Genomic DNA, 18,544 nt, shown 5'->3' on the forward strand with positions numbered 1-18,544 from the left:
ACAAGTACCAGGCACACAACAAACCCTGGGCAAACATTAACAACTGTTGTTGCTATTTTTATCCCAATCTCAGCAGTGTCTGGCCCCTAGTGTATCCTTAATATTCACTGATTAATGAATGAATAGTGGATCAAAGATTGATGAATGAATGAATATTCCCTCTCCTGAATCCCAAGCCCAGTCCAGTAAATATGAGAGTATCCGTCTTCTACATGTCAGGAAACTGAGGCTCAAAAATGTTAACTTGTTTGTCCAAGGTCACATTCCAGGACTAGATCCCAGGTCTGCCTGATTCCCAACATGTCGGACTAACGTTTCTCTACCAGGCTTCTCACATCTGGCTTCAAATGAGAACTGGTTGTGGCATCTGAATGCAGTCTAGGGCTTCTGTAGGTGGTATGTGGCAAGCCCTAGAAAAGCTGATTCTCTGTTGTGATCCTGGGGCATGAGGATGTGGAAGGGGCCAGAGACGGAGATCAGAGTCCTGGAGTCTCTCCTCCTCCCTCTCTGTTGGCCTCTCCTTTTCCTTGCCCTAAACTCTACTTAGCTGTTCCTCCTGAGAGACAAACAGCCTTGTGTTTCCCCAAGGAGCTACTTTTAAGATCAGGGAACAGGGGACCGTGCTGTGGCATAGCAGGTAAAATCACTGCCTGTGGTGCCGGAATCCCATATGGCAGCTGATTGGAGTCCCGGCTGCTCCACTTCTGATCCAGCTCTCTGCTAATACACCTGGGGAATCAGCGGAGGATGGCCCATGTCGTTGGGCCCCTGCACCCATGTGGGAGGCCAGGAAGAAAATCAGGCAGCCAAGAAGATCAGGGAGCCGAGACCCAGGGAAGAATCTGCTTGCCAGACTAGGGTCAAGGGCCCAGAAGAGCAGCACGAAGGGTGCCAAGGATACTGAGGCCTACAGGAGACCTGGAGTTACTGCTCTGTTGCTCGCTCCCTGGGTATCAGATTCTTTATCTGTAAAAATGGGGAGCAGGTCATACGAGGACACTTCCAAAAGTTCATGAAAAATGAAACTAAAAGATAGGTTTATTTTGGTCCAAAAGAAATTTTTTTTGGAAATCCCTACTTGTGAGGTATCTTCACAAGGTTCACAAAAAGTATGTACTATGAAAAAACTCTGCATGGATTTCAAAATTGTGGTGCACCAAAATCAACGTATCTTTTCATTTCATTTTTACTCTGAGTTCTTTGAAGCACCCTTGTTTTAGTCCATTTCCTGCTGTTAAGAACACAACACCACAGATCGGGTACATTTTAAGGAGAAGAGATTTATTTTGGCTCACAGTTCTGGAAGTCCAAGATTGAGGGGCCACATCTGGTGCTGGCCTTCTTCCTGGAAGGACCCTGAGCAGTGCAGGGCATTGCAGGGTGAAAGATGGGGCACTCAGTGTGTAGGCATGCGTGTCCTCTGCTCTCACTCTCCCTCTCCTTATAAAACCACCTGCATTCAATCATGGGGGCTTCACCCTCATAATCTGGTCTAATCCCAGTCACCTCGGGAAGACCCCACCTCTAATTACTGGAGTTGGATTAAGTTTCCTCTCTCTGTTTCTCTCTCTCTCTCTGTCTCTCTCTCTCTCTGTCTCTGTCTCTCTCTCTCTCTCTCTTTTAAAATGTATTTATTTGTTTGTTTGAAAGGCAGAATTACTGGGAGAGAGGGAAAGACAGAGAAAGAGATCTTCCATCTTGCTGGTTCACTCCCCAACATGGCCACAATGGTCAGGGTTGGGCCAGGCTGAAGCCAGGAGCTCTGGTGCAGGGGTCCAGGGACTTGGGCCATCTTGTGCTGCCTTCCCAGGTGCATTAGCAAGGAGCTGAATCCAAAGCGGAGCAGCCAAGACTTGAACCATATGGATGCTGGCTTTGCAGGAGGCGGCTTAACCCACTGTGCCACGACCCTGGCCCCTCCATCATCTTAATAAAACCTCCAATGGGGGTTAAACTCCATATAAGCTTCGAAGGGGGCAAATTGTATTGAAACCACAGCAGATGGTTTAAGGCACAACAATGATAAGAGCTAATATTCACTGAGTGCAATCTCTGTGCCTGCTAGTGTGTTGAGTGCCTCGCATATCTTCCCAGTCAGCTCCATAAAATGGGCATATTGTTTACTTTCATGTCTTTTGTTTGCTTTACAAATGAAACCAAAGTTCATGGAATTAATTGAGTTACTTGCCCAAGGCATCCAAGTGATACAACTTTTTCAAAATTTGAAGTGGAGGGGTCTTTGGAGCCCTTCAGAGCTATACGGCCATGGATGGGAGAGGGTTTGCAAACTCCAGTGTGTGATGCCCTGTAGGAGTGACCCTTACAAGTGTGCAGCTTGCTGTGATGGGGGCTGAGGCAGGTAGCTGATGGGGAGGTTTTCCAGGGGAGCAGCACAACGAGACCCAGTGGTTGATCTGGTGGCATCCCCAGAGTCCGGGGGGGGGGGAGGGGTGTGGAGATGCACAGTCTGAGGGGTAAGGGGCTCTTCAGTGAAAGAAACTTCTAGGGCAACTTGAGGTGAGAGAGGAAGCTCCTAGGGTGACAAGCCAGAGTCACAAGACTCAATTTGAAGCCCAGGCTTGCAGCAGGAAAAGCACTGTAGCTCCAAAGACCTGAAGCTTTGTGATGGGACTAAGGTAGGAGAAACTCTGGCTCTGTGGGAACTTCCCAAGACCCCAGGGACACACAGCTCAGGAAGTGAGTGCCTGTGGAAGGCAGCACTACCTGTGACCCCTCCTTCCCTGTCTCCCTGCCCCCAGCTTTCTGGCCTCGCAGCTTCCACACTGTTCTCCCTGTATCCCCAGCCCCTCCCTTCCGGGCTCATTCTCCTCATACACACCAGGACTCTGTCTGCCACGGCAGCTCTGTTGTTTACTTCCAGAGTGCCCAGGCCTGCCACCAGCCAAACACAACCAAGGCTGGCCAGGGAGGGCTTGGCTCCAAGCTCAGTCTGGCCCCTCCGGGACAGGTAATGCCCTCCAAACCGAGGAGGCAGCTCAAATGGAGGCTGCCTCCTGCACTGGGCTCTCGCTAGGTCCTGACAACCCACGTTTCAGGCCTAGAGGGAAGGGACACAAGATCTGCCCGTAGCTGGCCTGGAATCCCTACTGTTGAGAGCCTTTGGCTAGGAGCCCTGGGAATCAAAGACCCAGCTGGAGAGAGGTGGGGAAAACTTTGAGGCCCCTGGGTGGGAACCAGAGGCTTGGACTTCTTGTGATCCTCCCTGTATCTCTCTTCATCCAGGTAGAGCCTGGCCCTGAGCCCTCAGCCCCAGGACCCAGGTGCCTACATTCCCCCACCGGAAGGCTGGGTTCCCTCCCAAGAGTTCACGTCCATGCCACCACAGAGATCCTAGGCGAGGGGAGGAAGTCAGCATTTACTCTGGGCCAAGCCCCAGGCAGGAAACATTGTCAGGAGGTGCCCAGCATTGGTCTGTGTGAGGTTAGCGGGGAGGTTATTTATCTAACGTATGATTACATATTTATATAAAGGATACCTTAAGGGGCGGAAGCGCCCAGTCAGTTTCTGGGTGAGCAGGGAGGGTGCTCAGGGGGAGGGCAGAAGGCCACAGACAAGGTAATTGGAGGAACAGTGGTCAGTGGCACAAAGGAGCGACAGGAGCAGGGGAGGAGGCTCGGTGGCCAGAGTCTCCAGGAGGGTCCTTGAGAGGGTGCCCAGTTAATTCTGTGGAGGTGGAGGGAGGGCAGGGCAGATGCTGGTGAGAACAAGGTGGGGATGATTTTAAAGCAGGTGAAATTCCCAATGTCCCTCCCATTTAGGGATCCGTCTCAGAGACAACAAACTTGGCTAAGGAACATCAAAAAAGAAAACCTAACTGTTGCCAGGCCCCAGCAGAGCACAGGGAACTCAGGACCAGCAGGCCTTGGAAGGAACAGGAATGGGGTTAGAGGTGAGCCCTGGCCCTGAGCAGCCGCACTCTGTGCCCCATTCTGCTTTGGTTTCCAGGAGTGAGGGTGGGGCCAAGGCCCTGGAAACCAAGTATAGACTCGAGGTCACCCCTCCCCGGTCCCTGGATCAGGAATTCTTAGAGGGGGGTTATGGATCCCTGGAGTAAACAAGAAATTTGCCACAGTTTTAGGCACAATTTTGCTTTTTATCAAATCCATGTACATTTTAATCTAACAGTCTACCTCCTCACCTCCACCTAAGCCCTCCCCCTCTTTCCCACCCCTGCCCAATCACATTTCATCTGCTCCAGGGGCAGAAAGTCACCGGGCACAAAGGTGAGTCCACCAGGAAGTGGCACCTGTGGCTCTCCCCAGAAGTGCTTAGGATAGCATCAGACCTCCTTGGAAGGTCCAGGGGCCTGGCGGGCCCACGTGAGGAGAGATGGAGGGCTGAGTCTCATTGGGAAACACTGTCCCTCAGGCCGGTCCCTGCCAGTCACTGAAAGGGCAGACAGGAGGACTCAGGGACAGGAGGAGACCTCGAGCCCCAGTCGCACTCGGGGAGTGAGCGAGGCTCTTGGGCTCCCCTTTCTCACTGGCTGTGTGGATGCTCCTGGCTGTAGCTTCCTGATCCCTCTGTGATTCCAGGAGTGCAAGGAGGGGCTCCTGGGATTGCCACCCAGGAAGACAGAGGGCCAGTGCTGCTACCTGCAGCCACAGGACTCCACGACCATGTCCTCATACTGCTTATACACCACGTTGTTGGCAGAGTCAATGAAGAGGATGCTGATGGGACTGAGCCTCGTGGGCACACAGCAGGTGGGGGGTGTGGACTCTGGGTCCATGGAGTTCATCAGGGTCTGGATGACCGCATGGTTCGTGGGCTCCAGGTGGGAGCGCAAGGGGAACTCGCACAGCCCCTCGCAGTGGAAGGCCTCATACTCAAGGGGTGCGATGATCCAGTCGTCCCAGCCCATGTCCTTGAAGTTGACGTGCAGTGCCTTCCGACTGCAGCGGGCCTTGAGGTTCTTGCTGGGTCGCTTGCCCTGGCGAGTGGCCAGGGGGGCCCGCCGTTTCCGGCGCTGGCTGAAGAGGTACTCATACACGGTCTTATCATCCTGGCCGGAGCGGGCCTTGATCTCGTTAAAGAACAGGTCCCGTTTCTTGGTGCGGCCAAACACTAGGAACAGGGCCTTCTCGTGGACCTGCCGGGCAGTCCGATCAAAGCCCAGGCCACGGAGGTCCACGGCCCGGCCCCGTTCCCAGGCCTCCAGCTCCAGGCACAGCTGGGCTGAGTTCTTAAAGTTTCGGAAGAGCTTCCAGATGTCGAACACCTCCCAGCCAGAGCCGTCCAGGCCTGGCACGGAGCGCACATCCAGCAAGGCTGCCGGCTGCCGACCGCTGGGGCAGCTGGACAGCTTCAGCTGGGCAGCCCGCCCGTTGCCGGGGGCCACTGGCTTGGCTGTGTCCGAGGGCCTCTTCCGCAAGATCCGCAGCTCGGCCCCCAACAGCCCGTCCTTCTCCAGGGCACTGATGTCAAACACGTACCTCTGCTTCCTGACCACAGGCCCTCGGTCATCTAGAGAGAACACCCAGAAGTCATTGCCCATATCCGCCCGGGGAGCCAGTCACCTCAAGGCCCCACGGGAGCACCCCAGCTCGCTCACTCGCTCTCTCTCTCTCTCCCCGCTACGAGAGAGCTTTCTTTAACCTCTTCCCCACTCCGACAGAGGCCAAGACCCAGAGCACTGACAACCATTTTCAAAAGGAGGGAGCTTCCTACAGGCAACCAAGGTCTGGTGTTTGTCTGCAAATGTTGCTGCAGTTGCCTTGAGTGATTTGGGGGTGGTTTGTGCCAATGATCTACGTGTGTCAAAGATCCACCAGCCTTGGGGCTGCCTTCTGCCTCTCTCCCTCTCCTATCCATCATGCAACAGGATAGCTGTTATCAGACTGCCAGAGCAGACATTAGAATCATCTTTGTTTTTCCAGAGGAACCTACGGCTCTGAGAAGTTAGGTGACTTGCTTGAGAAAACCCAGCGAGGACAAAGCAGGGTTGGAACGTTAGCCGGAAGCTTTTGATCCCCGATCTGAGCTGCTTTCACACTCTCCTGGAGGAGATCTGGAGGTTCTCGCTTTGTAGATGAGGGACAGGCATGCGGGGCGACTTGACTAAGGTCACACAGAGTTAACGACAAAGCTGTGGATAACCCAGCTTCCCAGGCTTTTGTGGCCATGTCTTACTCTGCGGCATGTATGAGTGTGTGACGGTTTGTATGTGTGTGTGATTGGCTTTATTCTGAGTAGGAAAGATCATGGCTGAGTATGCATGGGTTTCAAAATGTTTGCACCAAAAAGATAGGTCTTTGGATTCCATTTTTAAAAACTTTTAGACGCACCCTTGGGTGTGTGAGTGACATGTTACAAGTGTGTTGCATTGGGCTTGTGTGACTATCTGAAAGATGAGCATGTATACTTAGATGTAAGGATCATGTGTATAAGGAGGTGTGTGAGTGAGTGTATGTGTGTGTGTGTGATTCCGCATGCATGTATAAATCCAAACTGTGTGTGCAAAGCTAGTAGTATCTCTGAATCGGCATACCCTTCTTCCTAAATACCAGTTTGCCATTGGGGAACGTTCATATATTGCTCTAGGTGACTAATTAGGCCTTTAAACTCCCCATCTCCCCCTCCCCAAGCCCCGTTAGTGCTGGGGGGCACAAGGACTGATTTTATGATTCCCCAAGGGGTCACAGCTTTCCCTGGCTGGGCAGGCAGCCAGGCCACCTCCCCCCACCTCAGCCAGACCTGCTGCCTCTGTGCCTCACCCCCGCCACCCGCCACCCCCACCCCTGTGCTTCCCCTACAGGCCAGCTCTAATGAGGAACCTCTTCCAATCTCTGTCCCCTCCCCCACCCTGCCAGCCAAAGCCCCTCAAACTCTGAACCAGAGCCCAGGAGCTGCAAGCAACCCGAGCGATCAGCGGCCCACCCCCCTTCTCACACTAGGGAGACGCTGCAGCCGGCCTGGAAAGGGAGACTTGCTGAGCTCACACAGCAAGTTAGAAGAAGAGCTGCAACAGTGACACGAGGTGGGCAGAGGGAGAAGTGAGGGGAGCAGGTGTTCCCCCAGGTTCAGGATGAAAATGATCTGTGCTTAGGGCAGGACATCAAGTTTTCTGTTTTTAAAGGGCACTCAGAAATCACACAGCCCACCACCCAAACGGGTGTGCACGTGGGAAAACAGAGCCTGCGGTGAGAAGGGCCTTTTTCTCGGGGTCACATTGCGAGTTAGACCCTGGGTCTGCAGTCTCCCCACGTCTCCAGACATCCTTCCATGACTGCAAGATGCCCCAGCTTCCTCTGCCCTCAGCCCAAGAGCAAAGCTGCAGAGCCTCAGCGACCAGGAGACTCAGCTCTCTCTCCACCCAGTGAGAAAATCTACAAACTCCAGGAGCCTGCAAAGTCTGGCCAGCTCCCCCCCCCCCCCCCCCGAGCACGGCCTGGTAGTCAAGACTCTCGTAGTCTGGTCTCTGATCTGTCCCTCCCGGGCAGCTCTGTCTCCTCTCCCGGCTCCAGTGCTCCTCTTCTCTGCACCTTGCAGGAAGTGGATCTGGCGATCGCTAGTCGCCTTCCAGCGCTGACCTGCCAGCAGCCTGGACCTGGTGTGTGTGTGTGTGTGTATGTGTGTAAGAGAGAAAAAAGTCAGGCACCCCACCCCAGGCCAGGTGCACACACCATCCTGCCCCGGTGCAGCCCGTGCAAGGCCCCCTCTCCCACCCCGCCATGCATGCAGCTGCCCCTCCCTCTGAGTCGCGCCCCTGCCACCCCACCCCCTCACCTTGCCCTTTGTCAATAAAGCTGGTGATGGTGTTGGCCAGGCCAGCCTCCAACTTCACGCTGCTGTTGCCTCCCTTTCTGTCAGCATCGGACAGCGTCCTGTACAGCGAGAGCATGTACTCGTGGGGCGTGATGGGGGGCGGGCGGAACGGTTCCTTGGGCTCTCGAGGGGGCCCGGGCTCCCTGGCCTTCTTCAGCAGGAAGGAGCTGGGGACAGATCCTGCCTTTGGGGGTGCCTTCCCCCCGGGAAGCTGTCCTTTTGGGGTCACAGTTCGTGCTGCAGTCTGCCTGGTCTGGGGAGGGTGTCCTGGCTTGGGTTCAGGGCCATCCGATCTGGGGGGCAGCAGCTTTTTGGGTTCATCCTTCTTGGGCTGTGTCAGGCCTCCCGTCTGCCCGGTGCCTCCCTTTGCCCTGGCATTGGTGGCCCCCCCACCATAGCTGTGACCCCCGGGCCTGAAGATGCTCCGGGCCACCGCGGGCCTCTCCTTGGCCTCTGCTTTGGCCAACGCTGGCCTGGGCCCCGGGGGTCTCTGGCCCAAGTCAGGGGCACCCAACACAGAGCAGACGAATTCCAGGTCCAGCCAAGCCAGGTGCCAAAGCAACAGAGTGAGGAGTGTGGGGAGTCTCATCCTCTGGCCAGCCGCTGGGTGACACCAAAGAGAACGGCGGCAGCAGCGAAGGAGCCTCTGGCTTGGCAGGAAAAACCATGAAAGGAGTGGACTTTCAAAGGCGGCGGCGGCGGCAGTAGCGGCAGCAGGGAAGGCTCTCTCCTCTGTCTGAGACTCCTGAAGTCTGCCGGGCGTGTGTTTGTATCCAGTCCCATAGTGGAAATGCTCGCGGATCCAGACGTGCACCGTCTCCAGTCAGCAGCTGAAAATAACTCGTTCTTGAAAGGAGGACGCCGACCGCCCCCTTTCTCCTGCAGGACTGACTGAGGGCTTGAAGGAGGCTTGTATAAGACTGAGGGGTTTTTCCAAGAAGGAAGAATGGCGTAATGCTGCCTGTGAGCTCCAGTTTTTTTTCCTCCCCCCCTGGTTTTGAATCCTTTCCAGTGAAAATACTTCACACACACACACACACACACAGGCCTGCAGGTGCTCAGAAAAATCTTTTACAAACCTGAACTCAGGAATTGGAAACGGAATTCCAACCCAAACCAATTTAATTACTCTCTGATGTCATGCTGTCTAAACTCATTTAAGTACGATATATTTATGTGAAAAAAGTCACGGCTGCCCTTTGCAGGCCCTGGCTCACGGGGGCTCTTGGCACAGAGCCCCACAGCGGGACTTGCGGCTTAGGGGGCTCCCGGTCGGCCCGGCAGACTCAGGGGTCCTCATGTGCACTTCACGGAGCAGCCCACCCCACCTGCCTGAAGAGGCATGCCTGGGAATGAGCTCGAAGATCTGAAGCCCCAGAAACACGGGCAGTGTGGGTTTTCAGTAAAGTCCTTGCCATGTTTTTAAGGTGGTTTCAACCCTTGCGTGTAGTCCTGGGCCTGATTTGTTCTCTCTGTGTGTGTGTGTGTGTGTGAGTGTTGGGGGGAGGTAGCACAGATGGCAGCATTTACCTACAGTTTCTTTTATTTGAATAAACTTGAGGTGACCCAGAGAGAGAGAGAAAGACCTCGGTGCCCGCTGCTCTCCCCGCCGAATGCCGCAGGTGAGTTCTTCAGGCTTGGGGGCACTGGCACCCTGGAGCCCGCTGCGTGAGCGGAGGCAGGTCCCCGCAGCCCCCAACCTCCTCAGAGTTCCCTTCGAGCAGGAGGGCTGAGTCCAGAGGCTACGGCCCCAGCCTGGGGCAGCAGCGGCCCCTGCAGGAGGCTGGAAAAGCGGTTTCCTCCATGCGTTTCTGGTAGCTCTACAAGTCCCAATTCCAGCTGGACTTGGGGTTTCTTAAAGTGCCCCCTGGAAGCCAAGAAGCCCCCTTCACTCGGGGGCCTGTCCCTTAGAGGCCATGGGCAACTCACCCCAGAATAGTGGGGTAAGAGTTGTTCCCTTCACCTAGAATGTCCTCCTCTCCCACAAGGAAGGAAGTCCTCCTCATCCTGACAGGTCTAGCTGACAACTCACCTCCTCCAGGAAGCCTTCCTCAATCCCTAGACAGAGCCAATCACTCCCTCGTGTCCACCTCACTGCAACAACACTGGCCAGTAGTTATGTGGCATCCTTCTTAACCTAAGCGTCTTTGAGTCCACCCAGCGTGATCTGTTCGTACTCTGAGGTCAACGGGTGGGTTTCAGAAGCTCTGTGATGTCAGCAGGGGTGTGCAGGTGCCCAGCAGTCCTCGCATGGTGGATCCCAGGCCCTCACTGATCTTCAGAGCACAACAGCACACTTCGGCCATCGGAGCTGCATCTGGGCTCTGAGGTCAGAAAAGACAATAGAGCTCCCCTCCCCACCGCGGAGGCTCTCTCTGGGGAGCTCGGCGGAGGGCAGGACTCACCACCTCTCTTCCAGCCGCTCGGCTTGGCTTCAGTCCCTTACCCAGGCCTCTCTGGCATACATCTCCCCCGCTCCACCCTCCATGTCCCCATCACTGTCCCCGTTCTCCGTCCAAACTCATAACTCCTTTGTAAGTGGCTTCCAGACCCGTAGGATCTCCTAGGTCATCCCTCCCTCTACCTACCCTTTGAACAAGTGCCAACTCACGTGCTGCCTCCTCCATGAAGCCTGCCTTCAAGCTCCAGAAAAGGCACACTCCTTCCGAACTGCCACCTTTGCCACCACACCCTTTCTGTGCTCCTTCCCTGCGGTTGGTTCCATTTATCCAGCTTCTGCTTCCACCCCCGTCTCCAACACTGGTCATTTCTTCTACTCTGGGTATGTTTCTCATATTTTTATCATACCTTAATTCCTTGTAACTATAATAATTTATTTATATGTCTCCCCCATTTGATTATGACTAGACTGTACCATATTTATATTTCAATTATTCCCAGTGCTTGGCGTGGGGCCCAGCACAGAGCAGATTTTCAGTATGTGTTGTACCAATGAATGAATCTCTAACGGGCCCTTTTATACAAAAGCCATCACTCTCCACTTTAGGAGGTAGCAACTTGTGGACATATTGTACCTTCCCTGCTGGGCACTGGTTTACTTAAAGGGAAGGAGTCTGTCTTGCCACGCCATGGGCATTTTGTAAGTTCCAACAAGTGGATAAATGAAGGGATGAATGGCTAGAACAACCAAGACGTCTTAATACCCGACTTGACAAAGAGAGGGCTCTGGTGACAAACAGACCTGGTTTTGAATCCTGGTTCTGCTATGCACATACTGTGAGCTCGGAAATGACTTCAACCTCCTTGAGACTCCCAACAGGGATAATGACAGCACTAACCTTGCAGGGTGTTTGTGGGGTTTGATAAAATTAATCATAAAAGTGGTTGCTCTAGCTAGCACCTGGTGAATACAATAATAGTTGTCACTTTTTGAGTGCTTCAGTCAATTAGACTCTGGCTTTGATTTCTTTTAATTTTTTTTTTAAGATTTATTTATTTATTTGAAAGACAGAGTTACAGAGAGAGGTAAAGCCAGAGAGAGATCTTCCATCTGCTGGTTAAGCCCCCAAAAGGCCACAATGGCCAGAGCTGAGCCGATCCGAAGCCAGGAGCCAGGAGCTTCTTCCGAGTTTCCCATGCGGGCGCATCCTCCATTGCTTTCCCAGGCCATAGCAGACAGCTGGATCGGAAGTGGAGCAGCCGGAACCGGTGCCCATATGGGCTGCTGGCACTGCAGGCCGAGGCTTTAACCCCCTGTGCCACAGCGCCACCAGCAGTCCTAGCCTGGCCCCCTGAGCACACGACACAGGAAGAAGCAGTGACAGGATGGGGAGGAAGGCACGGTGCTCTTGACTCTCAGCCAAGGTCTCACGGACAGGCTGACACTGGGGATGCTGGAGAAATCTCAGGGCAGAGGCTCTTGCTTGAGGCCCAGGGAGCTCCCAGGAACGGGTGGGAGCAGGGAAAGGGGGTGCCGGCCTTGGGTAGAAGGCCCTCTCCCGGGAGGAGCGCAGGGTTCCTGCCTGGCTCTCACAATAAAGGTGACTAATCACTTCGGTCCCCTCTGGTAATTGCAACCAGATGCTGCTGCTGGCAGCGCTTCAGTCCCGACATGTTTAATTACGGGGACACAGAGTCCCTGGGTCCCCCATGTCCCCCTGCCTCCCCCTCTCCTGTCAGCAATATTAATGTCAAGCTTGAAGTAGAGGATGGGAGAAATAGAAATTCGCTTCGACCAGGTAGGGCCTTTACCTCTTAGGAATGCTCCCCCATGCATTAGCTCACTGGCACCCTACAAATGCAGCCAGGAAGCCTGTGCCACAGATGAGCAAACAGCCCACTTAGTAAGACTAATCTCTTGAATTGTCAAGCATGTAGCAATCTGCAAAGTGGCTTCCCATTTAGTCCTCTCTGGACCTCAGGGGAGCTGCCCGTGAGTCAGCCCAGAATAGCTCGCAGGTCCTGTGGCTTCCGCCTGGCCCAGCCCTGGCTGCTGTGGGCAATTGGGGAGTGAACAGCGGATGGAAGCTCGCTCTCTGTCGCTCTGCCTTTCAGATAAACAAACATTTTTAAAAACCTGGAAGTATTAACATGTGACCAGCATAGAGCAGGAGCGCCATAAATTAGTGTTTTTGTTTTGTTTTGTTTTTTAAGATCCCATTTGTCAATATTGTCCCTGTGACATAAACGAGGAAACTGAGTCTTGGAAGTTAAGTGACGGGTACAAAGTCACAGGGCTAGAAATCGCAGAGCCGGGCTTCATCCAGGCTCCGGACTCCAAGTGCCAGGGCTCTTCCCGCGCAACCGAGGCCCTGCGCGGCCTACAGGTCCCTCCCACCCCAGCCACACGCCTTCCTGTATGGGGCCTGGGTTCTCCCCACGTAGGGGAGTCCAGAGCGCTCCAGCAAGGGCAGAGGGCCCTCTGCTCGCCCTCTCTTGCGGTCCTTCGGGTTTAGGTTTTTAAACTGCCCGGTGAAGGCCGCTCAATGGCTCCCCCTGCTGAGCTCAGCGGGAACTACACCATGAGAGCGAGTGGCTGCGTGGGCGTAGGTCAGGCCCTCCAGCTAGTTCAGTACTAAACCCCTGGAAATTGTGCGGGGGGTGTGGTGGGGCGATGGGGGAGGGAGGGACTGAGTGTGAGCAAAATAACCGTGTACTCTCCACCTTTATTATTTTTCTAAAAAAAAAAAAAGCTTTATTGATTTATTTGAAAGGCAGAGTTACAGAGAGGAGAAACAGAGATCTTCCATCTGCTGGTTCACCTCCCAGATGGCCACTGGGGGCAGGCTGAAGCCAGGGGCCAGGAGTTCCCTCTGGGCCTCTCACACAGACTTGGACATGTTCTGTAGCTTTCCCAGGCCAGGTGGGATGCCAGCATCACAGGTGGTGGCTTAACCCCCTGTGCCACAGCGCCAGCCCAGCCACCTTTACTCTTTTTTTTTTTTTTTTAAAGAAAGTCTTTTTTTAAAAAAATAATTATTTATTTACTTGAAAGAGTTATACAGAGAGAGAAGGAGAGGCAGAGAGAGAGAAAGATCCTCCACCTGCTGGTTCACTCCCCAGATGGCCGCAGTGGCTGGAGCTGTACCCATCTGAAGCCAGGAGCCAGGAGCCTCCTCCAGGTCTCCCACATGGGTACAGAGGCCCAAGGACTCGGGTTATCCTCTACTGCTTTCCTAGGAAACAGCAGAGAGCTGGATCTGAAGTGGAGCAGCCGGGACTCAAACCGGCGCCCACATGGGATGCTGGCACTGCAGGCGATGGCTTTACCTGCGATGCCACGGTGCCGGCCCCCACCTTTACTCTTAATCTAAAATTTTTTTCTTTTTAAAATAATTACAAAACTCTTAAAATAAACATTGTAAATAAAATATGAATTAATGAGGGAAAAATAATAATCCAAATGAATGCATAAGGAAGTTCTTGCTTCTACCTCAGACCTGTGTCTCTCAGTTCACTCTTTTTTTCTAAGATTTACTTATTTATTTTTGAAAGTCAAAGTTGAGAGAGAGAGAGAGGTCTTCCACTCACTGGTTCACTCCCCAAATGGCCACAACTGCTAGCACTGGGTCAGGCTGAAGCCAGGAGCCAGGAGTTTCATCAGAATCTCCCATGTTGGGGGGCAGGGGCCCAAACACTTGGGCCATCATCCGTTGCTTTTCTAGGCACATTAGCAGGGAGCTGGATTGGAAATGAAGCAGCCAGGACTTGAACTGGCACCCATTTGGGATGCCAGTGTCATAGGCTGCAGTTTTACCCACTATGCCACGATGCTGGCCCCTCAGTCTACTCTTATTAGTTTCTTAGATGACTTTTTGTACATTACTTTCTGTAATATGAGTGCTTGAAAGGTTTATTAACCTATGGTATCTGTACTGAATAATTTCAATTACAAAATTGTGTTATTATCATTGTAAAAAATTAAATAACGGGGCCAGCGTTGTGGTGTGGCAAGTGAAGCCGCTGCCTGCAGTGCCGGCATCTCATGTGGACACCTGTTCGTGTCCCGACTGCACCACTTCCGGTCTGGCTCTCTGCTATGGCCTGGGAGGACAGTGGAGGATGGCCCATGTCTTTGGGCCCCTGCAACCGCATGGGAGACCCAGAAGAGGCCCCTGGCTCCTGGCTCCTGGCTTCGGATCAGCACAGCTCCAGCCATTGCGGTCATCTGAGGAGTGAACCAGTGGTTGGAAGACCTCTCTCTCTCTCTCTCTCTGCCTCTCCTTCTCTTTCTGTGTAACTCTTTCAAATAAATAAATTAACAAATAAAATAAAGTATTAAAAATTTAAATAACACCAAAGTTTATAAAAGAAGAAGTGTCTTCCCCATCCATCTCAGTCTCTCCCCAGAGGGAACCAGTGATAACAGCTGGGGACCTGGAATTCTTACTGTCATTGTTGAGCTCAGAAACCAGTTCTACCTCCCACTTTTCATATATGAACCCTAGTATTAGCTTCACTTTGCAGCTGAGGAATTTGAGTTCGGGGAAATAGTTTTCTCAAAGACATTGGCAGAGGCAGAAGTTCAACGCCAGGTGAGTATGACTTAGGTCTAGTGTTCGGCCGGCGCTGCGGCTCAATAGGCTAATCCTCCGCCTTGCAGCGCCGGTACACCGGGTTCTAGTCCCAGTTGGGGCGCCGGATTCTGTCCTGTTTGCTCCTCTTCCAGTCCAGCTCTCTGCTGCGGCCTGGGAGTGCAGTGGAGGATGGCCCAGGTGCTTGGGCCCTGCACCCGCATGGGGGACCAGGAGAAGCACCTGGCTCCTGGCTTCGGATCAGCGCAGCGGCCATTGGAGGGTGAACCAACGGTAAAAGAAGACCTTTCTCTCTGTCTCTCTCTCACTGTCCACTCTGTCAAAAATAAAATAAAATAAAAAGGTCTAGTGTTTGAAAACTTCTAGCATCTTCCTCTGCCCGGTTTCTGTCCAGAGTTTAGCTGCTGTATCCCACAAGGCAGCGATGCATTCTCAGTTTAGAATACAATTAAAGGTTTGTGTTGGAGGATAGGGAGGACCTGGTCCTGTGGGAGCTGTGCTCAAGTCTAGATGGGGGTGAAAAGATGTCACCTCGGTAAGAGAGATGCATGGGTGAGCTGGCCAGGCAGAGCCCGGCATGGTCGGGGGGGGGGGAGACTAGGACTGGAACGAGAACTGCCCACTGAGGCAGGGTCAGACCCAGGGAGAAAAAGCCCGGCTGCCAGAGGGGACTGCGGTAGTGTCTAATGATCCAGTCCAAGGAGACTCCCACAATCAACGGAGCGGTGAAGCAGCAGCAAGAGGAAGTTCCCGACATTCTGCAAACAACCCGTGTCTCACACTGCTGTGCCTTTGCGCACACCCTGCTCGGAACGCCCGCCGACTCCGTCTGCTCAGCACATTTATCCTGCAACGTCAAGTTGTAGCACCACCGACTCTGTGAAGCCTGCCACCCTCTTTACAGAATTTATCACCCTGTGTGGATGGGAAATGTTTGCTTCCTCCCCTGTACGGCTGTGAACTGCGACCCTAGACTGGGTCGTGTGTTATTTGTTGTTCTTCGGGTCCCTCTCAGTGTTGTCTAGCTTGGGATTTACCATGTAAAAGGTTGCTCAATCAGTTCTTTAATGATGAACCTGCTCAGGACAGCAACAGACTGTTTATAATCTACTGTAAGAGATGGTATCCTCTGGGCTCCCTGGACCCTGGTTCAGACTGTTAGCCTGGAGGAAGAAAGAGAGAAGTGGCTGGGGTTTTTCCTTTTTCCTCCCCTCTGCCACCATCGGCTCCCTCGTCACCCAGGGTGTTGACATGGGGAGGAAGATGGGGAAGGCCTACACTGGGCTTGGCTTGGTGCCTTCCCGGGTCTTGCACACGTTTCGTCCATTCTCAAAGCATCGACGGTTGTTTCTGTAGAGTTTCCTGGGGTTCTCTGCTGGATTCCTCTTCTTCAGTTCTCTTAGCAAACCCATCCCCATTACCAAGGTCATTACTCCTGGGGTCCCTCTACCCTTTAAGGAGATCTGACTGACCAGGACCCAGGATGGGCTGATGCATGCTCTCTTTCTCTCACTTAAAACCTTCCCTGATGAATTCTGGGAAAGCAACCCATGCCGCACAACAGTGTGGCCTGGGCTGCCCCCCAAGCTGTTGGCAGGCTTGTCTCTTGTTGCTAGACTTCCCATGCAGGAGATAGCTCCCAGTCACTATGCTCCACAGCCACAGTGGTGATGGGCAGATTCTGCACCCAGAACCCTCCTGGAAGCCCCCTCTCCCAATCACTGGGCTGGAACACTTCAAGTGTTGTTGCCAAGGAAGGGTGGGGAATCACAGCCAGAAATGCCTGCATAGAAATTGCCTATACACCATTCCTCTGACTGTTTATATTCTTTTTTTTTTTTTTTTTTTTTTTTTTTTTTTTTTTTTTTACAGGCAGAGTGGATAGTGAGAGAGAGACAGAGAGAAAGGTCTTCCTTTTGCCGTTGGTTCACCCTCCAATGGCCGCCGCGGTAGCGCGCTGCGGCCGGCGCACCGCGCTGATCTGATGGCAGGAGCCAGGTGCTTCTCCTGGTCTCCCATGGGGTGCAGGGCCCAAGGGCCTGGGCCATCCTCCACTGCACTCCCTGGCCACAGCAGAGAGCTGGCCTGGAAGAGGGGCAACCGGGACAGGATCTGTGCCCCGACCGGGACTAGAACCCGGTGTGCCGGCGCCGCAAGGCGGAGGATTAGCCTAGTGAGCCGCGGCGCTGGCTTGTTTATATTCTTGCAATAAAGGATTTAAGAACTTTAAAGCAGATCTTAGACTACTAAATACATACCCATCTTCCTACATATGGTGACTATGTCTATTTACATGCACGTGGTGATTTAGCAAGTTACTTTGAAATTCCACTTACACAATTTTTATTTTTATTTATTTATTTATTTATTTTTGACAGGCAGAGTGGACAGTGAGAGAGAGAGAGACAGAGAGAAAGGTCTTCCTTTTTGCTGTTGGTTCACCCTCCAATGGCTGCTGCGGCCAGCACATCACTCTGATCTGAAGCCAGGAGCCAGGTGCTTCTCCTGGTCTCCCATGGGGTGTAGGGCCCAAGCACTTGGGCCATCCTCCACTGCCTTCCCGGGCCATAGCAGAGAGCTGGACTGGAAGAGGGGCAACCGGGATAGAATCCGGCACCCCGACCGGGACTAGAACCCGGTGTGCCGGCGCCGCAAGGCAGAGGATTAGCCTGTTGAGCCACGGTACCGGCCTATTTTTTTATTTTTTAAAATATTTTTATATCTATTTATTTGAGAGGTAGAGTTACAGACAGTGAGAGGGAGAAACAGAGAGAAAGGTCTTCCATCCATTGGTTCACTCCCCAAATGGCTGCAACGGCTGGAGCTGTGCTGATCCGAAGCCAGGAGCTTCTTCCAGGTCTCCCATGTAGGTGCAGGGGCCCAAGGACTTGGGTCATCTTCTACTGCTTTCCCAGGCCATAGCAGAGAGCTGGATTGGCAGAGGAGCAGCCGCAACTAGAACCGGTGACCACATGGGATGCCGGCGCCCATGTGGGATGCTGGCATCGCAGGTGGAGGATTAACCTACTGCACCACGGTGCCAATCCCCTTACACGATTTTTAAAAAGAAAGTTAGTTCAGGGAACTGTAGTGCAGCGGGTTAAGCCATGACCTGTGACACCGGCATCCCATATTAGAGTGCTAGTTTGAGTCCCAGCTGCTCTGTTTCCCATCCAGCTTCCTGCTAATGCACCTGGGAAGGCTACGGAAAATGGTTCAAGTACTTGGGTCCCTGCACCCACGATGCAGCTTTGGGATCCTGGCTTTGGCCTGGACCAGCCCTGGCCGTTAAAGCCATTTGGGGAGTGAATCAGTAGATGGAAGATATCTTTCTCCCTCTCTCTCTCTGATGCTCTGCCTTTCTTTCTTCCTGACAGGCAGAGTGGACAGTGAGAGAGAGACAGAGAGAAAGGTCTTCCTTTGCCGTTGGTTCACCCTCCAATGGCCGCCGCGGCTGGCGCACTGCGGCCGGCGCACCGCGCTGATCCCAAGGCAGGAGCCAGGTGCTTCTCCTGGTCTCCCATGGGGTGCAGGGCCCAAGCACTTGGGCCATCTTCCACTGTACTCCCGGGCCATAGCAGAGAGCTGGACTGGAAGAGAAGCAACCGGGACAGAATCTGGCGCCCCGACTGGGACTAGAATCTGGTGTGCCAGCGCCACTAGGCGGAGGATTAGCCTGTTGAGCCATGGTGCCGGCCGCCCTTTTTTTTTTTAAGATTTATTTTATTCATTTGAGAGACAGACAGAGTTACAGAGAGAGG

The 18,544-nt window shown here is 53.3% G+C and overlaps 1 protein-coding gene across 1 annotated transcript; it reads right to left on the minus strand.

The window, feature by feature from the left end:
- Window positions 1-4,594: 4,594 nt before the first annotated feature.
- On the minus strand, window positions 4,595-8,377 carry GDF5 (growth differentiation factor 5). The gene is made up of 2 exons (XM_062202347.1): window positions 7,750-8,377; window positions 4,595-5,487 (listed from the first exon to the last, which is right to left on the minus strand). Exons 1-2 carry the CDS (start codon window positions 8,375-8,377, stop codon window positions 4,613-4,615), a joined length of 1,503 nt encoding a protein of 500 aa, XP_062058331.1. The 3' UTR covers window positions 4,595-4,612.
- Window positions 8,378-18,544: the final 10,167 nt, after the last annotated feature.

The sequence above is a fragment of the Lepus europaeus genome, chromosome 10, assembly GCF_033115175.1.
Source record: "Lepus europaeus isolate LE1 chromosome 10, mLepTim1.pri, whole genome shotgun sequence".
Classification (NCBI taxonomy): Eukaryota; Metazoa; Chordata; class Mammalia; order Lagomorpha; family Leporidae; genus Lepus; species Lepus europaeus.